General features: G+C 39.8%; 1 protein-coding gene across 1 annotated transcript in view; it reads right to left on the reverse strand.

Annotated features, from left to right (window-relative positions):
• The window catches only part of fmn2a (formin 2a), a 78,277-nt gene that overhangs the window by 11,631 nt on the left and 38,934 nt on the right, over nucleotides 1-27,712 (reverse strand). The window contains exons 8-13 of the mRNA XM_087290326.1: nucleotides 14,084-14,145; nucleotides 10,123-10,214; nucleotides 7,736-7,865; nucleotides 7,472-7,618; nucleotides 4,564-4,623; nucleotides 3,845-3,965 (exon numbers count right to left, since the gene is read on the reverse strand). Coding sequence (XP_087146452.1) covers nucleotides 3,845-3,965; nucleotides 4,564-4,623; nucleotides 7,472-7,618; nucleotides 7,736-7,865; nucleotides 10,123-10,214; nucleotides 14,084-14,145 — 612 coding nt within the window. The remainder of the gene's footprint in view (nucleotides 1-3,844; nucleotides 3,966-4,563; nucleotides 4,624-7,471; nucleotides 7,619-7,735; nucleotides 7,866-10,122; nucleotides 10,215-14,083; nucleotides 14,146-27,712) is intronic.

The following is a 27,712-nucleotide window of genomic DNA, read 5'->3' on the forward strand; positions in this document are numbered from 1 at the left end:
TACATTTCGAAAAACCCTTACCCTTCACACTCTGTTTCAGGGGCCAAGGAGAAGGGGTAGGGGTATAGAATTTGGATTGGGCCTTAGAGTCTAATGACATGTAATAGAAATGTTTGTAGAACAAAGTTTATGGGAACATCAATGAAAATAGGAACCTGTATATTTAAGAGTGCTGTTAGAGCTTCCCCGTCTGCATTTCACAGACATATCAGTATTCAGAAGGATGTGCTATCTCTGACCTGCACAGATGCTAATGAATCCCATTTCATGAACCTTTCATTCTCTTCTGTTGACTCTACACCTGTGTGTCACACTCCATCACTACAGCTGGTGATGGATCACAGCCTCACATGCCAATCAGCGCAATGCAAACACAGTCAACCTAATGTGCCTGCCAGCTGGATCAAGAGCTTTGTGAAAGCGAGGACCTGCATAACTCTGTGCCCCTTCCAGCTGTCAGTGTCGCACATCTGCTTTAGCACTTAGCTTAGCCTGTTAATGTAGCGATGATCCATTTATTGTATGAAACTGGCTTCAGAAAGAAGCCATGCTTATTGGGCCATGGGGAGATTTTAGGGACATGAACTGTGGAGGATTCAGAGAAGCGCCGAACATTGCCAGAGGAGAAATATTTGCCTGCGTTAAACAAACGTAGGCTTGATCTGTTCCGCAGGTGTATGCCAAAACGATTTCGCTAAGCATACAAGCTCTGGAAAAGTACATTTTCGATTTATCAAACACATGTATAGTGGGCCTAACTAATTAGCTTTTGAAAGATTAACAATGCAAATCGGCGACTAGGGATTCGAGCTGAGGCAAGCACAAATATGACTAACAGCATGGGAGAAGCTAATAGGCTGCATAGCAATGCATCAAACGGACCATCCTTTAATCGAAATTTCCATAAGCCAATCCATCTGATATGTTTGACTGCTTCGAGTGCAACTAAAAAGGCTTGGAGGTTATTATTTTTGTGTGGCAGACAATCTCACTCTGGATAAATGATTGATGGTAAATGTGTTTTTGATGTAGGGCAGTGTTCTAATTTGACCACATCAACATCCACAAGTGTTTTTTCAAGGAGCTAAACAAGCCAAACATGCCGACAGTGGAATGTGAGTATTTCCACATCTGTGCGAGTGTGTATGCGTGTGTTTTGTGTTGGCAATGAAAATGTTTGCAGGGATTTAAACTCAGCTTTGAGCATGTAATCGGATTCTTACACCTCATTCACACTCTGCCGTGCACTTAAGCTGGGTCGTGCAACCTTTGACTTGTGGCACAAAGCCGAACCAATCTCACTAACCTCCTGAAGAGCCTGATAAATTGCTTTACTGGTCAGGGAGCAAAGCAGACGCTGCTTAAGAGGCAGTTTAAGCCCTGTACCTGCCTGCTCATTTCTTGAAAAAATAACCTTACATGAAAGCTGATGCTGACCTTCAGAAAATCGTACACCAACATTTTTATAGGATTTAAGATGAAATAAGAATCTCTAACAGATATATAAAACTCTAAACAATCAAATTAATTTAAATTTCACCAATATACAGTTGCAATCAGAATTATTAACACCCTGATTTATTACCCCCTGTTTATTTTTTCCCCAATTTCTGCTTAACAGAGATTTTTTTTTACACATTTCTAATCATGATACTTTTAATAACTCATTTATAATAACTGAATGACTTTATCTTTGTCATGATGACAGTAAATAATATTTAACTAGGTATTTTTAAGACACTTCTATACAGCTTAAAGTGACATTTAAAGGCTTAACTAGGTTAATTAGGTTAACTAAGCAAGTTAGTGAAATTAGGTAAGTTATTGTATAAAGATGGTTTGTTCTGTAGACTATTGAATAAAATAAAGGCTAAAGGGGCTAATAATTTTGACCTTAAAATGGTTTTAAATTTTTTTAACTGCTTTTATTCTAGCCGAAATAAAACAAATAAGACTTTCTCCAGAAGAAAATATGATATCATACACACTGTGAAAATTTCCTTCCTCTGTTAAACATCACTTGCAAAATATTGAAAAAATTAATAAAAAATTTGGTTTAATAATTTTGATTGCAACTAAATAATAATTTGCATGTTTAGATTTTTTTTATTGTAATGTAATATTACAGTATATTATTAAATTTTTCAAAAACATGTTTTTGTTACATTTTTCAAAACATTTATTTAAGTCATTACATATTGATTTGTTAAGAAACACTTTTGTATTATCAATGTTGTCATGTCTGTCATGTCATGAATATTTTTGTGTAAACAATTTATTTTCTTGACTCAACAACTTCAATCTTCAAAAATATCTTATATCTATCTATCTATCTATCTGTCCGTCCGTCCGTCCGTCCGTCCGTCCGTCCGTCCGTCCGTCCGTCCGTCCGTCCGTCCGTCCGTCCGTCCGTCGACTTCTATTTCTTGCATTCTATTTCTTGCTTCTATTTCTGTCCCTCGGGCTCGCTGCAAATCAAAAGGTGATAGAGCTTTCTGTGTTGCGGCCCCAAGGCTCTGGAACAGTCTCCCTCTAAACATCAAGATTTCTTCTTCATTGGATGCTTTTTAATCTAACTTAAAGACTTATTTTTACTCTCTTGCCTTTGAGTGACACATGCATGTTTTTTATTTCTATATTAGTATTACTTTCATACATATATATTTCCTTTTAATTTTATTGTCTAGTTTATTTTATTGTAAAGCTCTTTGGATTAACTACGGTTGTGTAAAATTGTGCTCTATAAATAAAGTTTGCCTTGCCTTGCCTCAAGTAAATGCTAATTATGTGAGTTTGAATGCCATTTTACATGACATTTATTGCCATACACTGAAAGCAGCAGTCGATCTTAAAAATAAAATAAACCGTTTGAAACTGAATTTTATAACGGTGACCCAGTGCAAGCCAACACATATCAATGATTCAGCATGTTCATTTATTAATGTTAAAGAGGTTTATTATATATTATTTAGATGATCAAATTTACAGTTTCCTTGGAGTGCAGTAAGTGTGTACTATTATGTGCTTCTGAATGGCTTTATTGAAATTTCTGTCATGTTTCATCTGGTGCAAACAGCCAAATTGGTTATCAGTGCAAATTTGGTCACATAGAGTGTTGTTAAGACATGAGGTTAAAATTTAACCTGCTCACCTAATGTTTACGTTTGTAATATGTATATTTTTTTCTAATTAATAATCTCATGTGGAACTCTGAATCTGCGTCTCATTTTGGAGGCTGCTACTGTCCACCTGTGGTCACATTTCGGTTGAGGATGCATACCTTGAGAGCTTTTTTGACTTAATGAATGAAATACATGGTTTTCCACCATGTGAGCAAAACAAAGACAGATGTTCCTGCACGTAACACACATTTTCAAAGCAGAATATCTCATTTCACCATTGTTTTTCAGATAAACAATAGTTCACTTAGCATGTTTTTTTTTTATATCTGCAAACATATTATGGTATTTTTATGCGTTAGAAGAGTGAAAAAATTACATGCAGCATCTTTAAACAGTGACAGATAAATAAAATCTGTTCTTACATTTGTTTTAAACTTTATATTCACCAGAGTTCTGAAACAACAGTTTACACAAAATGTTAGGCACAGCAACATTGATAACACAAATAAATGTGTTTTTCTGTAACAGTACTGTATACATAAAGAGACTATTCACCTGCAGAAAGCAAGAGTTAAGTGCTTGAGGCCTGTAGTAACAGGTAAGCCTGCTAGGAAAAGTGCTGAAAATGACCCTCTCTCTCATTTATTTACATGCTGGGGCATTTAACAAACCACATTTGCAATATTGATCATTGTGGCAGCCAGCTGGGGGCTCCATCTCACCATTTAGATCTTTCCGTAGCTTGCGGAGGTCACGTTGAAAATCTTCAAACTTCATCTGCGATGCCTGAAATAGATCCTGAGGTTCTGGAAGTGGATACGTGCACGTTTCTTTACCTGCATCCTGACACACAAACAGTGGAAAGTCTGAACCGCAATCATACAGGAAATAAAACAAAGAATGTTGTGTTTATGAGATCATATCTATGGCAATTGATGATTTGATTTAAATGTGAATTCTGTTCAAATGGATCAATGTGCAAAGATCATTATAATTCCAGAAACAATCAAAAACATCAAACACAACAAATCAATCTCAATATCGTTCCGTCTGTCAGAGAGCTGCTCGCATGCATACACACACAAACACACACAAACACATGCTCTCTCCTTATTATTTGCCCAAAGCTAGAAGCACTTCGACAACCTGTGGATCATATTTTATCAATTTGGACACGGCCTCATAATCACAACATCTGGACCCACTGTTGACGGTATTTATAATACAGCCTTTTAATCTGCGTCCAAAAAGGGCATCGAGCAATCAGAGGGCTCTGCTCATACACAGCAGCCATTTGTCTATATGGTGAAGGGAAAGCAAGGCAAATCAAAGTGATGAAACCAAAAACAAAGCCACATTTTTTGTCTCCCATTATGGGTTATTTAAGGGACCTGGGGGTCTGTTAGTCGAGCCAATGAAATAAACAGTTGGCTAAACCTACCTCATCAAAGTGTCGCAGATAGTAAGCAACTATGTAGGACAGGAGGCTCTGAGAATTATCCTGATGGAGTGAGAGGAGGAGGAGATGAGAGATGGAAATAAACACAGGAGAATAATCATTTTTCATGTTTTGCTATTGTATACACTAATTTAGCTCAAAAACCTGCTGGCTTTTTTCCTATTCACATGTGTGCATTCACAGACCGCATAAGATGTGAATATAGGCTACTTCTTTGGCATAATGCTGTATGGACAGCTCAGAGTGATACTAGAATGGTCTATTTATGACCTAATTAATGGAGACCAAACAATTGCACATGCAGTTTCCATGTGCTGGTCTAGCTGGGGGATCTGCAATAGGGTTGGGCGATGTCGACCAATTTGGCATGTCCAATGTGAAACGTCGTGATGGACGATGGCATCATCGTCGTAGGTGGCGGTGAATTAATTGTTTATGAATAAATAATTATTTCATAACAAATTTTTTATTTGAATCTAACCGTTTCAATTACCTGACCCGCATGGTCTTTGTTTTACCCATAATTAAATCATAAATAAAGATAGGCTAAGTTACACACATATTACTACCTGTCAACCACTTTCTCCGCAGGACTCTGGCATGAACAGGCAGAGTAATCTGTGTTGCTATAATGGCGTTAACAAACTTTGTAGGAAAAAAGGTGAACAACCAACAGGAACCAACCAACAGTATCTGAGGTTATAGCTAAAAATACTAAGTACAGTGTGAAAGCGAATGATTGAAGCAAGTTGCCTGATGGATTCAAAAGACCGAAGAGTTGTTGGATAGAGACAAGATTAATTAAATATCACGTTTAACAACTATAGTGAGATGCAATCCAGCGGTACATCCTTGATAAACTGTGCACTGCTCTCTGGGGTTTAGTGCTCAAATCACCCGCTGAATGCCTGGAACTCAGACCAGTGCATGAAAGTGTGTATGTCTATGTCTCTGTATGTGTGTGTGTGGTCACGTGATGTGCGTTTTCAGCAGTATAGTGTGAACGGAGGGCTATGCAGAAATGCTAGATGAAAAGCAAGTGTGGATGTGGATCGTTTTCATTCTAAAATGCCATTTTAAAACTAAGACGTTACTGTAAACAGGGCCTAAGTGTGTATTTTTTGGTTTGCGACGGGGGCAGGGCAGAGGATTGCAATGCCAGCTCAGCATTGTAATGACAATCAGCTGTCGGCGATGGACGATGGTATCGTCTATCAACCCAACCCTAATCTGCAAAGCCAACAAAACGCTTATTTAAACATTGTTCAGCTAGAATTAAAGTTCTGACATTTGTTTACTCATCCTCATGTCATTCCAGGAACAAGTGGGTAGTGCATCTCCTACTGAGCGGCAAACAGGTTTAATATAAAAAATTGTTGTTGTTGTTGTTGTTTTTGTTGTTCTACTTCTTCTTCTTATAATAATAATAATAATAGTAATAATAATAATAATAATAATAATAATAATAATAATACATTTTATTTTATTTTATATAGCGCCTGCAAAAATAGCATCTCAAAGCGTTTTACATGCATATAAGCATACAGGTTAAATATACTTAAAATATCACTGCGGAGGCCACAGACTAGACAAAAAAAAAGCAAATCCAAGATAATAAAAAACATAATGATATTAAAAATCACATTAAAATATCACATAAAACTACTATAAAAAAGTAACTCAGGGATTCTGATTTCCTAATTTCAAAGGGCAGAGAATTCCACTAATTAGGTGCCAATGAAGAGAAGGCCCAATCACCCATAGAGATGTGCTGCCTCCCAATTCGCATACTATCTATCCTAAATAGTATTTGAAAATTAGTATGTCCCAAATCATAGTTTGTTGAAAAGAGTACGCCAAAGGTTCCCGGATGGTTTACTACTTATGGTAAAAATTCAAAGTGTAGAATCGTCCATACTCTAACCGCTAATATTGCCCACAATACATTGCGTGTTGGACGTGAATTTGATCAGAGCTACAAACGTGGGTGAAAAGTGTAAATAAACAACAAACATGGTAGATGCGCGAGACCAACCGTCAAGTAGAGAGGCTTCGGTAAAGATGTTTGTATGACAATTACATTGTGTTTTCCATGTTATATTTCATCTGCAACAACAACGTCAACCTCTATAAAGATGTGTTTGGATAAAAAGGTCTGAATGCATAATTATTCAAAGACCTGAGGAGATTTCTCTGCATGAAAGATTTGTGAATTTCAGATTATCCTGCAACTGCCGCTTCTCCAATATTGTAGGTAGTTTAATATGAAAGAAATATGGATGATGTGTGGATGATTAACATTTTTATCTGACATGCTCCGCCCCCTTCAAAACGCTTCACATCTGATGAGCTCAACATAAAGCAAAACGCTACTGGCTGTCCAACCCTCTCTTCATGTTTTGGTTGAGATTAAGTCAAACATAAAACAAAAAATGCACATTTTAAAGCAGTTTGTAGGACAATTAACATTTAAAAGACCAACATTAGATGAGTGTAAAGCAAATGCAGGGTTGTAAGGTATTAAAAGCCTTATAAGGTAGCATGAGAATTTCTAGAATCAATTTGAAAACTGACAGGAAGTCAATTTTTTCAAAGTAGGTGTTACTGTATGTGCACCCTTGCACTGGTCCTGGACAGAGTTCTAGCAACTGATGCTTTCTATTGTTTGACATTATCTACTTAGGATGATTATAAATGTTGCTCAGAAAATAGGTGTAATGTTGTTTGAGACTCCACTGACTTGAATCGTATGGACAAGACAGACAGAAACATTGTTTTGTGTCTGACAGAAGGTTGAGAACAGCATGAGGGTGGATGAGTTATGACAAAATTTTCATTCATTGATGAACTGTAACTTTAAACTAATGTTATGGATCTGGTTTTCACTTACACTGCTCTTGACATCTTTTAATTTGGGCAAGATGTCAAGAGAAAATCCGTCTGCCTGTCCTCTGCTCCGGTTGCCCCCATTCATGATGTTCCCAAAAGCTAGAACCAAACCTAGGATCTGCAGGACAGCTTGGCCTGATTGTAGAGCCTGTAAAACAGGAAGATGGAGATCTCAGGAGTGAGATGTTTTCTACACTGCTTTCAAGATGAACTTTGAACTTGAAATATGACAACGGTAAAGTGATCTGTCTGGTGTGCTTCTCACCGTACAGACTCTCCCAAGGGTTTCTAGCTTGCGCTGAACTGATGTAACACACTCTGTGAAGGTGGACTGGAAGAGAATACAAAAAACCCGCTCTGAGAACTGAGGAACCTCTGACAACTGCAGCAGAAACCTGATGGAGAGACACACACAAACAGAGAGAGTGAAATGAGTGAGAAGCAGAGAATAAGACAACAAATAGACTAGAAAAAAAAGAGAAATTGTTGCAAATTTATTAAAAATAAAAAACCTGAAAAATCACATGTACATAAGTATTCACAGCCTTAGCAGTGAAGCTCTAAATTGAGCTCTTGTAAATTCTGTTTCCACTGATCATTCTTGAGATGTTTCAGCAGCTTAATTTAAGTTCACCTGTGGTAAATTCAGCTGATTAGACATGATTTGAAAAGGCATACACCTGTCTATATAAGGTCTCAGGGTTGATAGTGCATGTCAAAGCACAAACCAAGCATGAAGAAAAAGGAATTGTCTTTAGACCTCCGAGACAGAATTGTCTCGAGGCACAAAGCTGGGGAAGGTTACAGAAAGATTTTGGCTGAAAGTTTCAATGAGCACAGTGGCCTCCTTCATCTGTAAGTGGAAGATGTTTGGAACTACTAGAACTCTTCCTAGAGCTGGCCGGCCATCTAAGCTGAGTGTTCAGGGGGAGAAGGGCCTCAATTAAGGAGGTGATCAAAAACCCAATGGTCACTCTGTCTGAGCTCCAGCGTTCTTCTGTGAAGAGAAGAGAACCTTAAAGAAAGACAACCACCTGTGCAGCAATTCACCAATCAGTCCTGTATGGTAGAGTGGCCAGATAGAAGCCACTCCCTGCCTGGAATTTGTCAAAAGACATCTGAAGGACTCTCAGACCATGAGAAACTAAATTCTTTGGTCTGATGAGACTAAAATTTAACTATTTGAAGTGAATGCCAGGCTTTACGTTTGGAGAAAACCAGGCACCACTCATCACCAGGCCAATACCATCCAGTGAAGCATGGTGGTGGCAGCATCATGCTGTGGGGATTTTTTCAGCAGCAGGAACTAAAAGACTAGTCAGGATAGAAGGAAAGATAAATGCAGCAATGTACAGAGACATCCTGAATGAAAACCTGATTCATCTTCCAACAGGACAATAACCCAAAGCACAGTGACAAAATATCAATGGGGTGGCTTTGCAATAACTCAATGAATGTCCTTGAGTGGCCAAGCCAGAGCCCATACCTAAATCCTATTGAACATCTCTGGAGAGATCTGAAAATGGCTGTACACTGTCACTTCCCATCCAACCTGATAGAGCTTGAGAGGTTCTGCAAAGAGGAATGGGCAAAAATTCCCAAAGACAGGCATGCCAGGCTTGTGGCATCATATTTAAAAGACATGAGGCTGTAATTGCTGCCAAAGGTGCATCAACAAAGTATTGAGCAAAGGCTGTGAATACTTATGTACATGTGATTTTTCAGCTTTTCACTTTTAATAAATTTGCAACAATTACAGTTTTTTTCAGTCACTTTGGTGCATTTCTCACAACACCAGTGCATTTCTGCGCAACAGTTAATGCATTTATCAAAACAATTAGTACAAACTGCAAAACCTAGATGATAACCTGCAAAAGTGCATCACATGCTCAAAATGGATAGTCCATTTCTCAAAAGCAAGTATTCATGTCAATCAAAGTGTCAGTATCATCAAAACGAAAAGTCCTGACACCATAGTTTATGAACAGAATATTCAAATGGCTTTGTCATGTTTTCATTATGACAGTTTACTCTGGACATTTTTTTAATGCAAAAAAAGTTAGATGTTGGTGACACTTCCTGAAAATGCTAAAGACAGCACTTTATACTATTTGCACAGCCATTTGAAAACTACAGCAAAGTTAGACATCACTGCATTTAGTGAGGTATCTGAGTATAAGACACTGAATATGTATTTCACATTTTCACTGCATTTGGCAGACAGACAGACAGACAGACAGACAGACAGATCATAGACAGATAGATGAAAGATAGATAAATATAGATAGATAGATAGACAGACAGACAGACAGACAGACAGACGATAGACAGACGATAGACAGATAGATGAAAGATAGATAAATAGACAGACAGACAGACAGACAGACAGACAGACAGACAGACAGACAGACAGACAGACAGGCAGGCAGGCAGACAGACAGACAGACGATAGATAGACAGACAGACAGACAGACAGACAGACAGACAGACAGATAGATATATAGATAGATAGATAGATAGATAGATAGATAGATAGATAGATAGATAGATAGATAGATAGATAGATAGATAGATAGATAGATAGATAGATAGATAGATAGATAGATAGATAGATAGATAGATAGATAGATAGATAGATAGATAGATAGATACTGTTCAGGCTTGTCCAGTGGTTTTGGTTTTTCTTTGTCTTTGGAAGACTTGACATGTTTCTCGATCTGGTCCATCTCCTCTTTCTGAGCTCTCTGTGATGTTGACAGAGGAACAGAAGAAAAGAACACTGAATAAAGGGAAAGTGTGATTCATGTTGGCCAAAAAAACTTGTTGAAAAGCTTGTTATAAAACATTTTATAACCATCCAACAGTGATATAAACTCTAATGAGGGATAACAATGAGTGTGCAGCCAGCAAACAAAGTGTGATCCTGGAGTAAGACAACACCAAAAAAGAGAAAAGAGAGAACAAGTAAAAAAAAGATGGGATATACTCTCCCTCTCTCTCTTTCTCTCTCTCTGTGTATGAGGGGGTGTTCTGTGGTTTTGGTTGAAGGAGTCAGAGACAGCGTGGAGTCTCGCACACTAAAGAGAAACAACCTCAACATTTAAACTCAACAACAGCGCCTCGAGCTACAGCGGAACGGGTGGGTGGGTTGGAGGAAAAACAGAGGGATGGAAGGAAAGATAGTTTTCAACAGAAACGTACTACACATGCACATAGTTCCAGGCACATACATTGTTAATTCATTAGCGTTACGTACAGCCATCTAGTGGTAAAAAATAAAACTTAAAAATGTGTTTAGCGGAAGAACATTGTTGTGGTTGTGCCTGGGCAGATGCATGTGGTTGAAGGCACTAACGAACAGCATGAATACAGGACATATTATTAGAGCCCATACACAAATAAATACAGTTACAAAATTGTTTGTGTTGATTCCACAGAAGTTTTTCAGCTCCATTACACACACAGCTGGAACTACTTTTAACTCTGCACTGATGTGATGTGACACACACAGGTGAATGACACTCAATGGTTCTTCAGAAATCATTCAAATTTGCAAATTTGCAGATCTATTACCAATTGATGATCAAGGAATGGTCAATTACCATTGGTGCTTAATTATTAAATGTGGTATATTAATCATAGTATTATAATCAATGTTATATTTATTTGTGTTGCTGTACATAATTTTTGTGGAAATCCTGAAAAGTTTTATTTATTAGGATTCTTTAAATCAACACATTGTAAAAAGCATTTAGTTGACTGCTTAAAAAAGTGAATAAACTTATTGTGTAACATTTATAAATTGAATGAGCATTGTGCATAATTATAATTAATATACAATTATAAAAACTAAGTTTAGTCAACAGTTTGAAGTTACAATTGAAAATTATCTTGTCGTTTTTTTAAGTGGTTTACTCACTTTTAAGCAAAGTAAATAATCACTTTTTACCAGAGGTGGGAGTAAGGCACACATCTAAAAGCCACGAGCAAGTCTTGAGTCATAACCTTCAAGTCTCAAGCAATTCAAGTCAAATTTTGTCAGAAGCAAGTCAAGTTAGGTCAAGTCACTGCTTACTTCAAGTCAAGTCGTAGCTTGGTCTAAGTCACTTTCAGGTCAATCAATATTTTGTAGATTTTTCGAACTTTTGCAATTTTTTTATATACAAGTATAAACTTTGATAAGCGAAGAAGTAAGCTGAAAACAGCAGAACTAACTTTGTAACTTATAATTTTTGCTGTGGTGTTGAAGTGTTAAATGAAATTAGAAGTAGTGGCAATTGAATTGCTGATCTTTTCTTAGCGTCATTTTGCTTGTAATCTTTAAACATGAATCTAATTATCTTTGGCGGGGTGCAAATGAATCATTCTAATGAATCTAATGAACTAATCTACTTAAAAAAATCATCAGCTTGAGTCAGGTATCAGTTGCAGTGCTTTTATCTTTTGGATGGATCTGAGAACCGATGATCTGATAATACAGCACATGCGGGACTTAAAACTTTTTTTTTTTTAAATGCATAATATATGCATCCAGAAAGTATTTATAGCGCTTCACTTTTTCCACATTTTTTTAATGTTAAAGCCTTATTCCAAAATGTATTAAATTCATTTATTTCCTTAAAATTCTACACACTATACCCCACAATGACAATGTGAAAAAAGATTTGTTGAAATCGTTTCAAATTTATTAAAAGTAAAAAAAACCTGAAAAATCACATGTACATAAGTATTCACAGCCATTGCTCAATACTTTGTTGATGCACTTTTGGCAGCAATTACAGCCTCAATCCTTCCTGAATATGATGCCACAAACTTGGCAAACCTGTCTTCGAGAATTTTTGCCCATTCCTCTTTGCAGTACCTCTCAAGCTTTATCAGGTTGGATGGGAAGCATCGGTGTAAAGCCATTTTCAGATCTCTCCAGAGATGTTCAATAGGATTTAGGTCTGGGCTCTGGCTTGGCCACTCAAGGACAGTGACCGAGTTGTTGTGAATCCACTCCATTGATATTTTGGAGGTGTGCTTTGGGTCATTATCCTGCTGGAACATAAACCGTCACCCCAGTCTGAGGTCAAGAGCACTCTGAAGCAGGTTTTCATTCAGGATGTGCATTGCTGAATTAATCTTTTCCTCTATCCTGACTAGTCTTCCAGTTCCTGCTGCTGAAAAACATCATCACAACATGATGCTGCCACCACTATGCTTCACTGTAGGGATGGTATTAGCTTGGTGATAAGGTGAAGTGGAAAAAGTGAAACGCTATGAATACTTTCAGGATGCACTGTAACAAACGGTTATGTATTTAACAAGTTATTTTGAGTCACTCAACTCCAAGTCATGACAGTCAAACCAAGTCTTTTTTGATATTTGTCAAGCAAGTCTCAAGTCCTAAATTTTAAAAGTTTAAAATAATGCAATTTATTTGTAAGTTTACAAAAGCTGCGTAAAGCCAGAGTAGTTGGTGGTTCATTCCACTTTGGTGCTGTAAACCCTGATAAATCAGGGACTAAACCAAAGTAAAACGAATAAAAGACTTTACAAAAATCGGTAGTTAATTTTGATCAATTTATTTTGTCCTTAAATAATCATGTATTTCTTAAAGAAAAACAAAATAACTGAAGGACCTTTCTGAAAGAGTAATGATGCTTCAAATTCTGATTTGAATAAGAAATAAATAAATTATCAAAATTGTAAGAAATAAGTGAAAATAGTAAAATGTAATTTATTTTATTTACTTTTTACTGAATTAGTAAATCCCACTATTCATATTTTCATTGCATTTTTTGACCAAATAAATAAAAAAATCCTAAACAATTTGTAATGTTTTCGACATATAAATATCGGCTATTAAACATAATAATTTGAGCAAAATTACTGGCCAAACTTACAGCACGAAGAGTGTTAAAGTAGTAATCAGACGTGTGTAAGAGAGAAATTGATTTGTGGATATGACGGCCTGTCTTTATCTCGTCATGATGACATGCAGACTTGCTCACATACAGAAAATGGACCTCTTGCGTTGACAGCAAGATTTATGACTGTTGATGCAGTGCTAACGGTCATCAATGTTGTGCAAACTCATCAGCACTTAAAGAAGTGAAGAAAATCGTCATTTTAGCAATCGGTTTTGATTCGCGGATCTTCCAAGAAAGAGGTTTGATTTATGTCGCCATGTCAAACTGACGTAACTGCATTTGCCAATAAGTTGCATAAGCTACAAATCCTTCTTTTTATCCCCTTGGGTTTTGAACTCTTAGTTTGAGGAGGGAAACCTCATCCTCTCCATTTGTCTTCCCGTCTGTCGTCAGTTTCATGTCTGCGCGTCTGTCTGTTTCCCTCAGACAGTGACACGCAGCCTGGCTCCATGGTAAACCTGACTCATTCCAGCGGCGTTTGTGGCCTGCGTGTTTGTTTTGGTATTTAACACACATTTCCGAGGCTCTCTTTTGGAGAGGACGGAGGGGAGGCAGAGCTCCAGGGTAAATCCCGTCCAGAACTTGAAGGGTTTAATGATGTAAATGATCGCTTATGGAATTCATACTTCATAAGGTTTACCAGGATTCGTCATGGATGCTTATGTGGACTGTCATGTCTTGTCATGTCATGCACTTACGTTTTCATACAGAGCCTGGAGCGTCTCCAGATCCACCACTGTGCAGTCCATCTTCAAGATGGCTGAAGAAAAGAAGAAAAATAATGAGAGAATCAATCACTGACTGAGCAGTATTTAGATTTATGCTAATGATTTCTTAGATAAAGTTTTTCGTTTACTGATTCTAAGAAAAACTATAAACATTAAAGTGCACTTATTTGACCCTTTTTTTTTAAGATTTAAGAATTTTTGTGTCTCCAGAGTGTGGCTGTAAAGATTCAGCTCAAAACACCCATCAGATTATTTATTATACCTTTCAGAGCATTAGAATTTTCTGCTTTGATCACATTGTAGCTGTTTTTGTTGCCTGTGCCTTTAATGCTACTTCTCCCCGCCCACCGTTCCCACGTGCCTGTCAGAGTGTGTCTCAAGCTCCGCCTCGGCTGCATCGGATAAACAGCACAGGGACAGACATGTAGGGCTCTATTTTAACAATCTAGTTGCAACGTGCAAAGCGCAGGTTGCAAAAGCATTAAGGATGTGTCCGAATACACTTTTGCTATTTTAAAAACGAAAAAATAAAAGTATGCAGAGGTGCATGGTCTAACAGGGTTGAGCTTGTTCTCTTAATGAGTTATATGTGTGTTTTGAGAATAAACCAATCAGAGTCTCATCTCCCATTCCCTTTCTGAGTCAGTTGCGTCAAGCCATGTCGCTTTTGCTATTTACATGGTGGACTTTGTAAGTGTAAAAACTGAACGCCTCACTAGCGAGAAAACAGCTAAAGAGACCATAAGAGAATGAGAGAATAAGAGAATTAGCCTCCTCATTCTTTACTTTCACTTTCACTCTCTTTTGTGGATAAGGAAATGTGTTGTACGCACAGACATCCGTTAGCCTACATAATTATTTTGTTTATTACGCGCAAAGATTAGTTTCAAAACTATTTCTAAATTCAGTTCTAATTTCCAGCAAAGGAATGAATGAACAATAATAATGAAGTGTTGTAAAAATATCTGAGTTATATCCAAATACACATGCCCCATATGGTCCAAAACCTGACAGGTAGACAAATCTAAGCTTGTTTTTAATGAAACAAATATAACTATGCTTATAATAAATACTACTACTACTAATAATAACATTATACAAAAGCAAATTATTATGAATAAACTGAAAAAGCACCCCCCCTCCCCCCGAGATGAAGAATAAATGAAAGCAGTGGTTGTAGAATAATAAATAAAATTAGTATTAATAATAATTATAAGAAAATTAGTAATAACAATAACAATAAATATTAATGTAGTAAATAATAACTTTAGTAATACTTAATTCCTTTAATTCTTTTTTATTTGTAAAGATATTTGCATATTGCTGTACATCCTGTGTGTATTAAGCAATGTGTAAGTGAGGCACACAACTAACGCGCTCTGTGCTGGACTGTGCTGTGCCGGCTCTCAGTTGGTCTATTTCACAGTCTATTTTAGTTCCTCAAAATAGCAACACACCAACAATGCCTCTTATCTAGACACGCCTCTTATCTAGACATAAACACCTATGAGTCCACAAAGTGGCGCAATTGGATTTGCTATTTAAACAACTTGGCATTGAACACCATTGTGTTATTACTTTGTTTGTTTATTTTCTTATTGTAACAAGTTATTTATACATTTTTTTCTTAAAATATATAACTTTTAATATGATTAAAGTATTTTTAAAGAGTTATTTTTAAATACCTTAAATTACATTCGGCCCACCGCCCTCAATCACGTTTAGTTTTCAGAAAAAACTTTTTTGTATGAAGGGCCAAAAACCAAATATCATTGAGAGCTGTGGGCCAAACGTAAATATACCAAACTATTACATTAAATTTGGCATGGGTAATTTTCTAACTTATTATAGAATATTTTAAAATAAATGGAAAACATTACTTTAAATTGTATTATCTAATGCAGTTGATATTTTAATAAATTACAACAATACATTCAGTAAAAAATTATTGCAATAAAAACATAAGCAATCACATTTATAACACAGTGGCGTTTAATGCTGAATACACAATTCAAGCTGAATCTGCCTTTGACCTGATTTGTTCACCAAATTCTCTGCATTGTCAGGTGGCAGTATGTACATTTAAACAAAATCTGATCAATTTACACCATTTAATTAAAACATTTAATTTTAGAGCTTTTAGCATTAAAACAAACAAACAAATAAAGGGTTACATTAAAGTTAAACTGACATTCTCACACCAACCCCATCATTGTCCCTCTCTTGTCAGATCTGATGGCGGGCCAAATCAAACTTTACCATGAGTCAACTTTGGCCTGCGGGCCCTAGTTTGGGCATCTCTGTTTCAGTTTGAATGCTGAAGTAATCATTTTATTTAAAAACAGAACAATAAGGAAACAGCTAAATTGTCCGTAGTGTGTGAATGAGTATGTATGGATGTTTCCCAGTGATGGGATAATAAAAAATAAATAAATAAATAAAATAAATGCGGCACAAAATAAGCAAACAAGCTGAAATCCAAAATCCTCTCTTTAACTTAGTCTGTTATATAATGTAACAATCAAAACGTTATTTACCCAGCCCCAAACATTTACTTTCCAGTGCTGTTTTTACATAATAAGACCATTCGAATCTCTAGCAGGATCGTTATTGAGCTGGCTGCACTGAACACTTTCTTTCTGCGCTAAATAGAGCTATTATGGGCTTACTTTTTTGTGTGTTCAGTCATTTGGGGAATAGAGAAATTGATCATTGGCGCGTTTCAGAAACCACACAAGAAAGAAAAACAAAAACATCCATATCTGGGCAACGCTCAGACATAAAATGGAGACAGACAGCAAAGCATTACTCCTGTTATGGGAGAAAGATATCAAATAAGAACAAAAGAAAAGATGAGGAGGAGAAGAACCACATGACAGACGGAGAAACAGGCACAGTCTATGACTTGGCAATTGAACCTGTCATCAACCTGACAATAATATTCAGCAGATCTACGGACCAATCAGCTCACACACAAACAACAACAGTGTAATTCACACAAAGCCCTCAAAGAGCAGAGAATCTGTTTCTCCATGTCCAAAGATTCTCCCGAAACGCTGTTGCTGAAGGTCTTGATTTAATATTGAGAAAACATGGTTTGAGTATAAATCTTTTAGAAGAAATGCTGCATAAAGCTTTCAGACTGTAAGGACAGTTACTGTAACATCTGTGTGTATTAGAAGTACTAAAGAATAGTGTAATATTAATAGAATAATTTAACTATTTGCAAAATTTAGAGCATTTGCTAAATGGAACTTTTGCACATTTCCGGGTTTCTCGTAAGGTTGTTTAAACTTAGAGCGCAGTTAAATAGAGAGTACAAAAAATAGCTTTTTTTTTTTTTTTTTTTTTTTTTTACAATCCTAGTTGCTGAATTAATAAAAGAAAAACTCCAAGATGATGTTTTCAAGACTTTCAGAAAAAAAAAAAATGTGTGACTGATAATGGCAGCCAGAGGAGAAAACATCGTCTACTTTACTGTCCCTCACCAAACACTCTGCATTACAAACACCTTGCACAATCGGTGCAATTGTAATTTGATGATATAATGCATACATGAACATTCATTCATTCATTTTCTTGTCGGCTTAGTCCCTTTATTAATCCGGTGTCGCCACAGCGGAATGGACCGCCAACCTATCCACCACGTTTTTACACATCGGACAATTTCCAGCCGCAACCCATCTCTGTGAAACATCCACACACATTCTCACACACACACACTCATACACTACGGACAATTTAGCCTACCCAATCACCTGAACCGCATGTCTGTGGACTGTGGGGGAAACTGGAGCAGCCTAAGGAAACTCACGCGAATCCGAGCCGAGGCTCAAATCAGCGAACTAGAATAAATATATAGAATTCTCGGCTAGAATAAAATATTTTTTTAATTTTTTCAATAACATTTTAGGGACAAAATTATTAGCCCCTTTAGACTAACTTTTTTTTTGATTGTCTACAGAACAAACCATCGTTATAGGATAACTTGCCTTATTACCCTACCCTGCCTAGTTAACCTAATTAACCTAGTTAAGCCTTTAAATTTCACTTTAAGCTGTATAGAAGTGTCTTGAAAAATTTCTAGTCAAATAATATTTACTGTCATCATGATAAAGATAAAAGAAATCAGTAATTAGAAATGAGTTATTATAATTATTATTTTTATAAATGTGTTGAAAAAATCTCTCCGTTAAACAGAAATTGAGGGGAAAAAAAATAAACAGGGGGCAAGTAATTCAGGGGGGCTAATAATTCTGACTTCAAATATATATAAATATATAAATATATAATAGTAATAATAGCAATAATCAAAGTAAATTTACTGTTTAAAAATTATAGATTGCATGCTGCAAACAACAATAAAGGTGGTCTGTTTCGCACACATAAAAAATACTTTTAAGTAAATAAAATATATGAAATAAAATAAATATATGTATTATGAATATGTGATAAAGGCATGTACTAAAGCAGATGTTAATATAACAACAACAACAACAACAACAACAACAACAACAACAACAACAACAACAACAACAACAATAATAATAATAATAATACTAATAATAATAATAATAATACTAATAGTACTAATACTTATAATAATAATAATAATAACCATAACCATAATCATAATAATAATTTGGCTACTTTGACAAATACAATTTATAAATATAATATTAAAAAATAATAATAACAATAATAATAATTATTTTACTTTGACAAATACCATATAATAATAATACAAATAATAATAATGAAGTCAAATAAATATATGTATTATGAATATATGATAATTGCATGCATGCTAAAGTAAATAATAATAATACAATAATAACAAAAAAAACAACAACAACAACAATAATAACAATAATAATAGTTCTAATAGTAATAACGTTCGAGGTTACTAAAGTAACCCTTCGTTCCCCGAGGAGGGGAACGGAAGCACTATAAGTGGATTTGATTTGTAAAATCCACGCATTGGGAGGATTCGGATCAGAAGCCGCTTGTCTGGAGAGTATTGAACGGGCCAATGAATGAAATTAATTGGCAGCGTAAGCTTGCGCAGGTGTGCGACATCTGCAATTATCTCAGCATATAAGCACACCTGAAGCCAGCAGACGCCATCCTTTTAAGCTGAAGAGACTTTCAAACAGCTAAGGGACAGTCATTATGGCGACGGAGTATAGTGCTTCCGTTCCCCTCCTCGGGGAACGATGGGTTACTTTAGTAACCTCGAACGTTCCCCTTCGGGGGGAACTTCAGCACTATAAGTGGATTTGATTTGTAAAATCCACGCATTGGGAGCCCATTGAAAGCGCCATAATGACTGCACCTTACCAACACCCCCGATGAGGAGATAGTCAAGCAAGCGTGACGCACCCACATCATGGGGGGCGCGGTCCTCCAACGTGTCCCTGGCCCTGATTTATCCTACTTCAACAGAAGTTTTACGGATTTAGATATATTTTTCGGGAAGTCGTGAGCATCTAGATAATTCTAGGAAATACGACAGTACGTTGGGAAGCGTGCAATCCCGATAGGGAGGACGCTGCGTAGGCCATCTGTTACCCAAGGGGGGGATAGATGGCAGAATTTACATATGGACTAGCCCTAAAAAGGGGGAGTACGCATAGCAAAAGAGTGGTTAGCGGAGAGGGAAGACACGGGTCCGCCCAGGGGGGGGACTTAACCGTGGCGGAATAAGCATATGGGATCGCCTAGTGGGGATCACGCATAGCAGGCACCTATACCCAAAACGCGGGCTGACCAGCGGGCAGACCTACAACGTAGTGGGCCAGCAAGTGACTCCTCCGCTGAGTCAGTGCTGGGGGCCACGGAGGAATCTGCAGGTCTCACCTGACGGGGAACTTTACTGACAGATAAAAAAGGCGCACGTACCTCCGTGTTAGGGAGATAGGCGCAGCAAGCGTGTTTCAACACCCTACCGAGTTGTCTCCTCAATCACCAAAGGGTTACCTAATACCCTTGAGGAAACCGGCTCCACTCGCAGATTGTAAAACCTTGCAAATGTGTTGGGTGTCGCCCAGCCCGCAGCTCTACAGATGTCTGTAGAGAACGCGCAGAGGGGGAAGCAAACAGATCGATCTGGGCCTCCCCGAATCGCGCCCATATCAGCTGAACAGACTCGGGGTGGAGTCTCCATTCTCCAGGACGTAACAGCTGTCGTGAGAGCGCATCGGCTGCACGATTGAGCGTGCCTGGGACGTGAATGGCGCGCAGCGATTTCAGCCGCGGGTGACTCCAGAGGAGCAGACGGCGGGCGAGCTGAGACATGCGGCGAGAGCGCATACCCCCCATGCGGTTGATATACGCCGCCGCCGCCATACTGTCCGTCCTGACCAGCACGTGTTGCCGCTCCGGCACCGGTAAAAAGCGGTGGAGAGCGAGGAACACTGCCAACAGCTCTAGGCGATTGATATGCCAATGCAGCTGGGCACCCTTCCAGAGGCCCGCAGCCGCATGCCCGCGACACACGGCCCCCCAACCCGTGTTGGAAGCGTCTGTTGAAACAACAACATGGCTGGACGCCTGTCCTAGAGGCACACCGGCCTGTAGGAACGAGGGGTCGTTCCAAGGGCTGAGGGCGCGGCGACACAGCGCAGTAACCGAGACCCGGTGTGTGCCCGCGTGCTATGCGCGTCTGGGGACCCGATCGTGAAGCCAGTGCTGAAGTGGTCTCATATGGAGCAACCCGAGCGGCGTGACGGCGGCTGCGGATGCCATATGCCCCAGGAGCCTCTGAAAGAACTTCAGTGGGACCACTAGTTTGCTGTCGAGCTCCCTCAGACAGTTCAGCAACAGGCGAGCGCGTTCCTCGGAGAGGTGCGCTACCATGGTGATCGAGTCCAGCTCCATCCCGAGAAAAGAAATCCTCTGCACGGGGGCGAGTTTGCTCTTTTCTCGGTTGACCTGAAGCCCCAGTAGGCGGAGATGCCGAAGCACCTTGTCCCTGTGCATAATCAATTGCTCCCGCGAGTGGGCTAAAATCAGCCAGTCGTCGAGATAATTGAGTATGCGAATGCCCGCGAGCCGAAGGGGCGCTAGGGCACCCTCCGCGAGTTTGGTGAAGACCCGCGGAGACAGAGAGAGCCCGAAGGGGAGGACCTTGTACTGCTACGCTCGACCCTCGAACGCAAACCGCAGAAATTGGCGGTGGCGTGGAAGAATGGAGACATGGAAATACGCGTCCTTCAGGTCTATGGCTGCAAACCAATCCCGAGGACGAACGCATTGGAGAATGCGCCTCTGCGTGAGCATTCTGAACGGCAGCCTGTGCAGACAGCGGTTCAAAACGCGCAGATCTAGGATTGGCCGTGACCCACCGCTCTTTTTGGGTACGATGAAGTATGGGCTGTAAAACCCACTCTCCATCTCGGCTGGAGGAACCGGCTCGATTGCACCCTTCGCCAGGAGGGCAGCAATCTCCTCTCGCAAGACAGGGGCGGACAGGGGGTTGACCCTGGAGAAATACACGCCCGTAAACTTGGGGGGCCGTTTCGCGAACTGAATCGCGTAACCGAGTCTGATTGTGCGTATGAGCCACCGCGAGGGGCTGGCCCGCGCTAACCAGGCAGGCAGAGCCCTCTTTAATGGAGTCATCGCTACAATCTCTGACGTACCAGCGGTGGGGCAGCGCGGAGTGGGTGTGCTGATCCGGGAAGCACGAGGGTCCCGCGGAAGAGCTGGAGGAGAGCGATTCGCTCTGGCTCCGCACCCTGACTCCGGAGAGGGGGCTGGAGGGCTGAGGGAAGGGAGACCGTCCCCCCAGCGCTCGTGAGCCACTGGCGAAGCACGTAGAGTCTGCGAGCCGGAAGGCAGCGCGTCCCGGACTGGCAGAACTCGTGCAGTCACATCCGGGGAAGGGAAAAAGTGCTCTTTTACTGATGTTTTGGTGGCACTGAAAAGTACCGTTGTTATCGGGGCCCCGCCCTCCAGCGGGGAAAGAGCAAGTTTCCTCTTCTCCGGATGGCCTGTCTCAGGGACGCTTCGCGGTCCGTTTACCGGACTTAACGGCGCCCTGGGCAGGAGGGGCTGCCTGCTTTCGAGGTGAACGCCGCGCCCGCTTGGCCGGAGGCGCAGGCGGGGGCGGGGCAGCACTCGTTGGCAGGCGCCCTCGGCGAGGAACAGCGGAGGTGGATGGCTCGGCGGGCGGAGCGGGCTTACGGCCACGCCGATAGATGACATTGCCCATCGCATCCGACTGCTCTTTCACCGCCTTGAATTCCTGGGTGAATTCACCGACGGTGTCGCCGAACAGGCCAGCCTGGGATATGGGCGAGTCAAGAAAGCGAACTTTGTCAACGTCGCGCATATCGGCCAGGTTTAGCCAGAGGTGGCGTTCCTGAACCACAAGTGTGGACATCGTCCTCCCCAGCGCACACGCGGCAGACTTAGTAGTCCGAAGAGCATATTCGGTCGCGGTGCGCAGCTCATGTAATAAGCTTGGGTTGGACCCGCCCTCGTGCAGCTCGGCCAGCGCCTGCGCTTGGTAGCGCTGGTAGGTGGCCATCGCGTGCAAAGCAGAAGCAGCCTGGCCCGCAGCCTTATAAGCTCTGGCTCCGAGGGAGGCAGACAACCTACAGGCTTTGGACGGGAGGCGGGGCAAACCCCGCCACGTAGAGGCGCCGCGCGGACAAAGATTGACCGCGATAGCGCGCTCCACTGACGGGATCGCCTCATACCCCCTGGCAGCTCCGCCGTCAAGGGCGGTGAGGGCGGAGGCACACGCAGCACGGGCAGAGAAAGGTGCCCTCCAAGACTGCGTGAGCCTACTGTGCACTTCCGGGAAGAAGGGGACGAGAGGCTTCGAAGGCTTCGCCTTCTGGTCCTCTACGTAGCACCCATCTAGTCGGTCCGGCTGCGGAGCTGGGGGATAAACCATCTCCAACCCCACGGCCGAAGCAGCCCGGGAAAGCACGGCTAACATGTCCGCTTCAGGATCCGATTTGACAGCGCTCACCTGCCCGGAGGGGGCGAGCGGGTCCGGATCTTCGTCGGACAGTGAAAGCCCACCCTCCGATGCCGCGGAGGACATCTGATCTCCGGTGTCAGCGAGTGTGAGAGCTACCATCTGGTTAGACGGATCACTCTCACCATCCGAAGCTTGGATGGAGCGCCGTGAGGAGCGAGAGGTCCGCGAGCCCGTGGGCGGCGGATTATCTCCCGCTGAAACCCTCAGATCTGCCCGAGCGCCCGCTGCTTTTTTAGAACAGGAGGCAACTGGGGTGGCTCGCTCTCTTGCGAAAGTTAGCCGCGATCTTAGCTGTGCAACGGTCATGGCATCGCAATGACGACATGAACCGCCCGCGAGCACCGCATTAACATGCTGGACCCCCAAACATGCAATGCCCCAAACATCCAGAAACGCACAGTCGGAGCGCCATCCTGAAAAGGACGTGCTGCACGACTGTGTTGCTCTTTTAGGAAAGTTGCAACTATACGCACCGCTCTGGAGGACCGGACCCAAAGAACCGCAGGCAAGGGAGTAACCCAGCTCGACCGTCTGCCACCGCGAAGACCCACTCTGGACCGGGAGACACACTCGTTCGCTCTGAAGTGCTGATCAGCAAGAGGAACCCTCATCGACTCACTCAGAAAGGATCTGAAGCGAAAAGGATGGCGTCTGCTGGCTTCAGGTGTGCTTATATGCTGAGATAATTGCAGATGTCGCACACCTGCGCAAGCTTACGCTGCCAATTAATTTCATTCATTGGCCCGTTCAATACTCTCCAGACAAGCGGCTTCTGATCCGAATCCTCCCAATGCGTGGATTTTACAAATCAAATCCACTTATAGTGCTGAAGTTCCCCCCGAAGGGGAACTATTATTATTATTATTATTATTATTACATTACAAATACCATTCAAATAATTTATAATATCATTAAACAAGATATAATAATAATAATAATGATAATAATAATAATAATAATAGCAATAATCAAAGTAAATTTACTGTTTAAAAATAATATTACATATAATAAACATATTAAACAAACAATTAAGGTTGTCTGTTTCACACACATAAAAATAATAAGGACAAATAATAAGAAAGTAAAAGTATATAATAATAATAATAATAATAATAATAATAATAATAATAATAATAATAATAATAATAATAATAATAATAATAATATGTAGGCCCATGCAGAGAGACACATTTTGTTTTGAGTGGCAATTTTAGTAGGAGTATCATCATAAAAATTCTCCCATTTTTTAAACAATAAATGTAATTATACTCTTTACAGCCAATAACTATAATTACCTGAAATTCGCTCACACTTACTGTCAAACAGCTTATCATTTAGCAGACACTTTTATCCAAATAACACCGATTACAGGAGGAATGTCCCTGCAGCAGCTCTGGGTTAATGCCCGGTTTAAGTCAACAATACTGGTTTATACTGTAAGTCAGGTTTCAACCTCTAGATATGCTACACTGCCATTCGCTAACTCTTCATGTTACATATTTCATAAGCCAGTCATTTAAACTATTTTTCTTCATGCAGGTTTGAAATATTTTGTTTATGCCAAGCTTCTATAATTACTATCTTTTCAATGTACACAACAAGACTAAGAAAACATACAACGAATGATTCTTCAGCTGTACAGACACACATTTCTCTCTCTCTCTCTCTCTCTCTCTCTCTCTCTCTCTCTCTCTCTCTCTTTAAACACAACTAACTATAAAATGATAAATTGTTTGGTCAACAAGGACAGAAGTGAGGGTTTTATATTAGGACATGATCATACATATGTTTTTCTTAATGTTTTATTTGTGATCGCTGCCATGATTCAGAATGAAGAGTAAAAACGCACTTATTTTGATAAATTACTGTTCAGTTTCTGGGATGTCCTGTATAGAGAGGGACAGAAATTAATACAATTTTCCAAAAATCACACTATAAAAATTTCAAGAAAGTATCAATTTGAGATTTGTCTCTGAATTGTTAAACAATCATTTTCTTTTTGGCTCAGTCCCTTTATTATTGAGGGGTCGCCACAGCAGAATAAACCGCCAACTTATCCAGCACATGTTTTACGTATCAGATGAACTTCCAGCTGCAATCCATCACTGGGAAACACTCATTCACTCTCATTTACACACACACTACAAACAATTTAGCTTACCCAATTCACCTATAATGCATGTCTTTGGACTTGTGGGGGAAACTGGAGCACCCCAAGAAAACCCACGCAGACACGGGGAGAAGATGTAAACTCTACACAGAAATGCCAACTGACCCAGCTGAGGCTTAAACCAACGACTTTCTTGCTGTGAGGTGACAGCGCTACCCACTGCACCACCGCACTATCCATTTGTCAAACATTATATATCTAAATTATACAGTTGAAGTCAGAATTATCAGTCTGTTTATTTTTCCCCATTCCTGTTTAATGGAGAGAAGTTTTTTCAACACATTTTTTAAAATAATAGTTTTAATAACTCATTTCTAATAACTGATGTATTTTATCTTTTCCATGATGACAGTAAGAAATTTGTCAAGACACTTCTATACAGCTTAAAGTGACATTTAAAGGCTTAACTAGGTTAATTAGGTTAACTAGGCAGGTTAAGGGAATTAGTTATTCTATAACAGTGATTTGTTCTGCAGTCTATCGAAAAAACAAATTGCTTAAAGGGGCCAATCATTTTGACCTTAAAATGGTTTTTAAAAAATATAAAACTTCTTTTATTATAGCCGAAATAAAACAAATAAGAGTTTCCCCAATATATTATAGGAAATAGTGTAAAAAATCCCTTGCTCTGTTAAACATCATTTGTGAAATATTGAAAAAATAAATAAATAAATAAAGGGGGGCTAACAATTCTGACTTCAACTGTATATCTGAACATGTTTTATGAAAAATGTAATTTTTTAAATTTGTTTTTGTTTTATTGACAACACACACACACACACACACACACACACACACACACACACACACACACACACACACACACACACACACACACACACACACACACACACACACACACACTCACACACACACACACACACACACGCACAAACAAAACAACAGATTATCTTATTATACCCCACACCTATCCCCCTAAAAATATTTTTTGTTGTTTTTTGTTCGTCCATTGTAATTATTATTTTTCCTGCTTATTGTTTATAAGTCATGTTTTTTCTCAGTTCTTACACTTTTATAGTATTTGCCTTTAAAGGGCAATATTTACATTTAAATTTAATAATTTATGGACAGAGTTTCAGAGCAAAGCCTTGGGCTGAAGGGGGTCCGGTTCGGGGACCGCAGGATTTCATCTCTGTTATACACAGACAATGTTGTTCTGTTGGCTTCATGGCACATGGACCTTATGCACTGGCGCGGTTTGCTGCCGAGTGTGATGCGGCTGGGATAAGAATGAGCACCTCGGAATCCGAGGCCATGGTGTTCCACCAGAAAAAGCTTGTTTGCGATCTCTAGTTTGGAGGAAAGTCCTAACCCCAGGTAGAGGAGTTCAAGTACCTTGGGGTTTTGTTTGCGAGTGAGGGAAGGATGGAGGGCAAGATCGACAGGTGGATCAGTGCAGTGGCAGCAGTAATGCGGTCGATGTACCGGTTCTGTTATGGTAAAGAAGGAGCTGAGCCGAAAGGCAAAGTTTTCGATTTACTGGTCATTTTACCTTCCTACTCTCACTTAGGGTCATAAGATTGGGTCATGTTCGAAAGAACATGATCTTGGATTTAAAAGGCTGAAATGAGTTTCCTTTGCAGGGTGGCAGGGTGCAGGAGTTCAGTCACCAGGAAGGAGCTCAGAGTAGAGTCGCTGCTCCACATCGAGAGAAGTCAGCTGAGGTGGCTCAGGCATCTGTTTCGGATCCCTCCAAGACACCAAGGGAGGTGTTCCAGGCATGTCCCACCGAGAGGAGGCCTCGGGGAAGATCCAGGACACGCTGGAGGAATTATGTCTCAGCTGGCCTGGGAATGCCTCGGGATCCCCCCAGAGGAGCTGGAGGAAGTGTCTGGGGAGAGGGAAGTCTGGAGTATCTTTTTAAATGTTTTAAAATAAGTTCATCCTGCTCACCAAAGCTGCGTACAAATTGTAAAATTGTGAATGTTTTTGCACTATAAAGCAACTGTTCAAAAGTAGCTTATAATTTAATGTAATCATTTATTCCAGTGATTTTAAGATCGTAGTCTTCAGAATCCTGCAGAAATCACTCTAACATTTATTATTATTATTATTATTATTATTATTATTATTATTATAAACAGTAATAGTTATAAAGACAATAATGACTGGAGGAGTAATAATTTCATTTGAAACTAGCTATAGATTGTTATGCAGTTATTTAACATTTTAATAAATACTTTACAATTTTACTTTTTTTTTCTTTACATTTAATGAATGCTGCTTTGATGAACAGAATGCTTTTCTTAAAAAAAAAATAATAAAAAATCTCCAAACTTTTGACCGGTAGTGTATTTATTCACATTTTTCCCAGCTTGGTGCTGGGTTGCAGCTGGAGGGCATACACAGCTTAAAACATTAACAAAGTAGTTGGCGGTTTATTACGTTGTGGTGACTCCTGATAAATCAGGAT

This window comes from Danio rerio, chromosome 17, assembly GCF_052040795.2.
Source record: "Danio rerio strain M-AB ecotype USA chromosome 17, GRCz13ab, whole genome shotgun sequence".
NCBI lineage: Eukaryota > Metazoa > Chordata > Actinopteri > Cypriniformes > Danionidae > Danio > Danio rerio.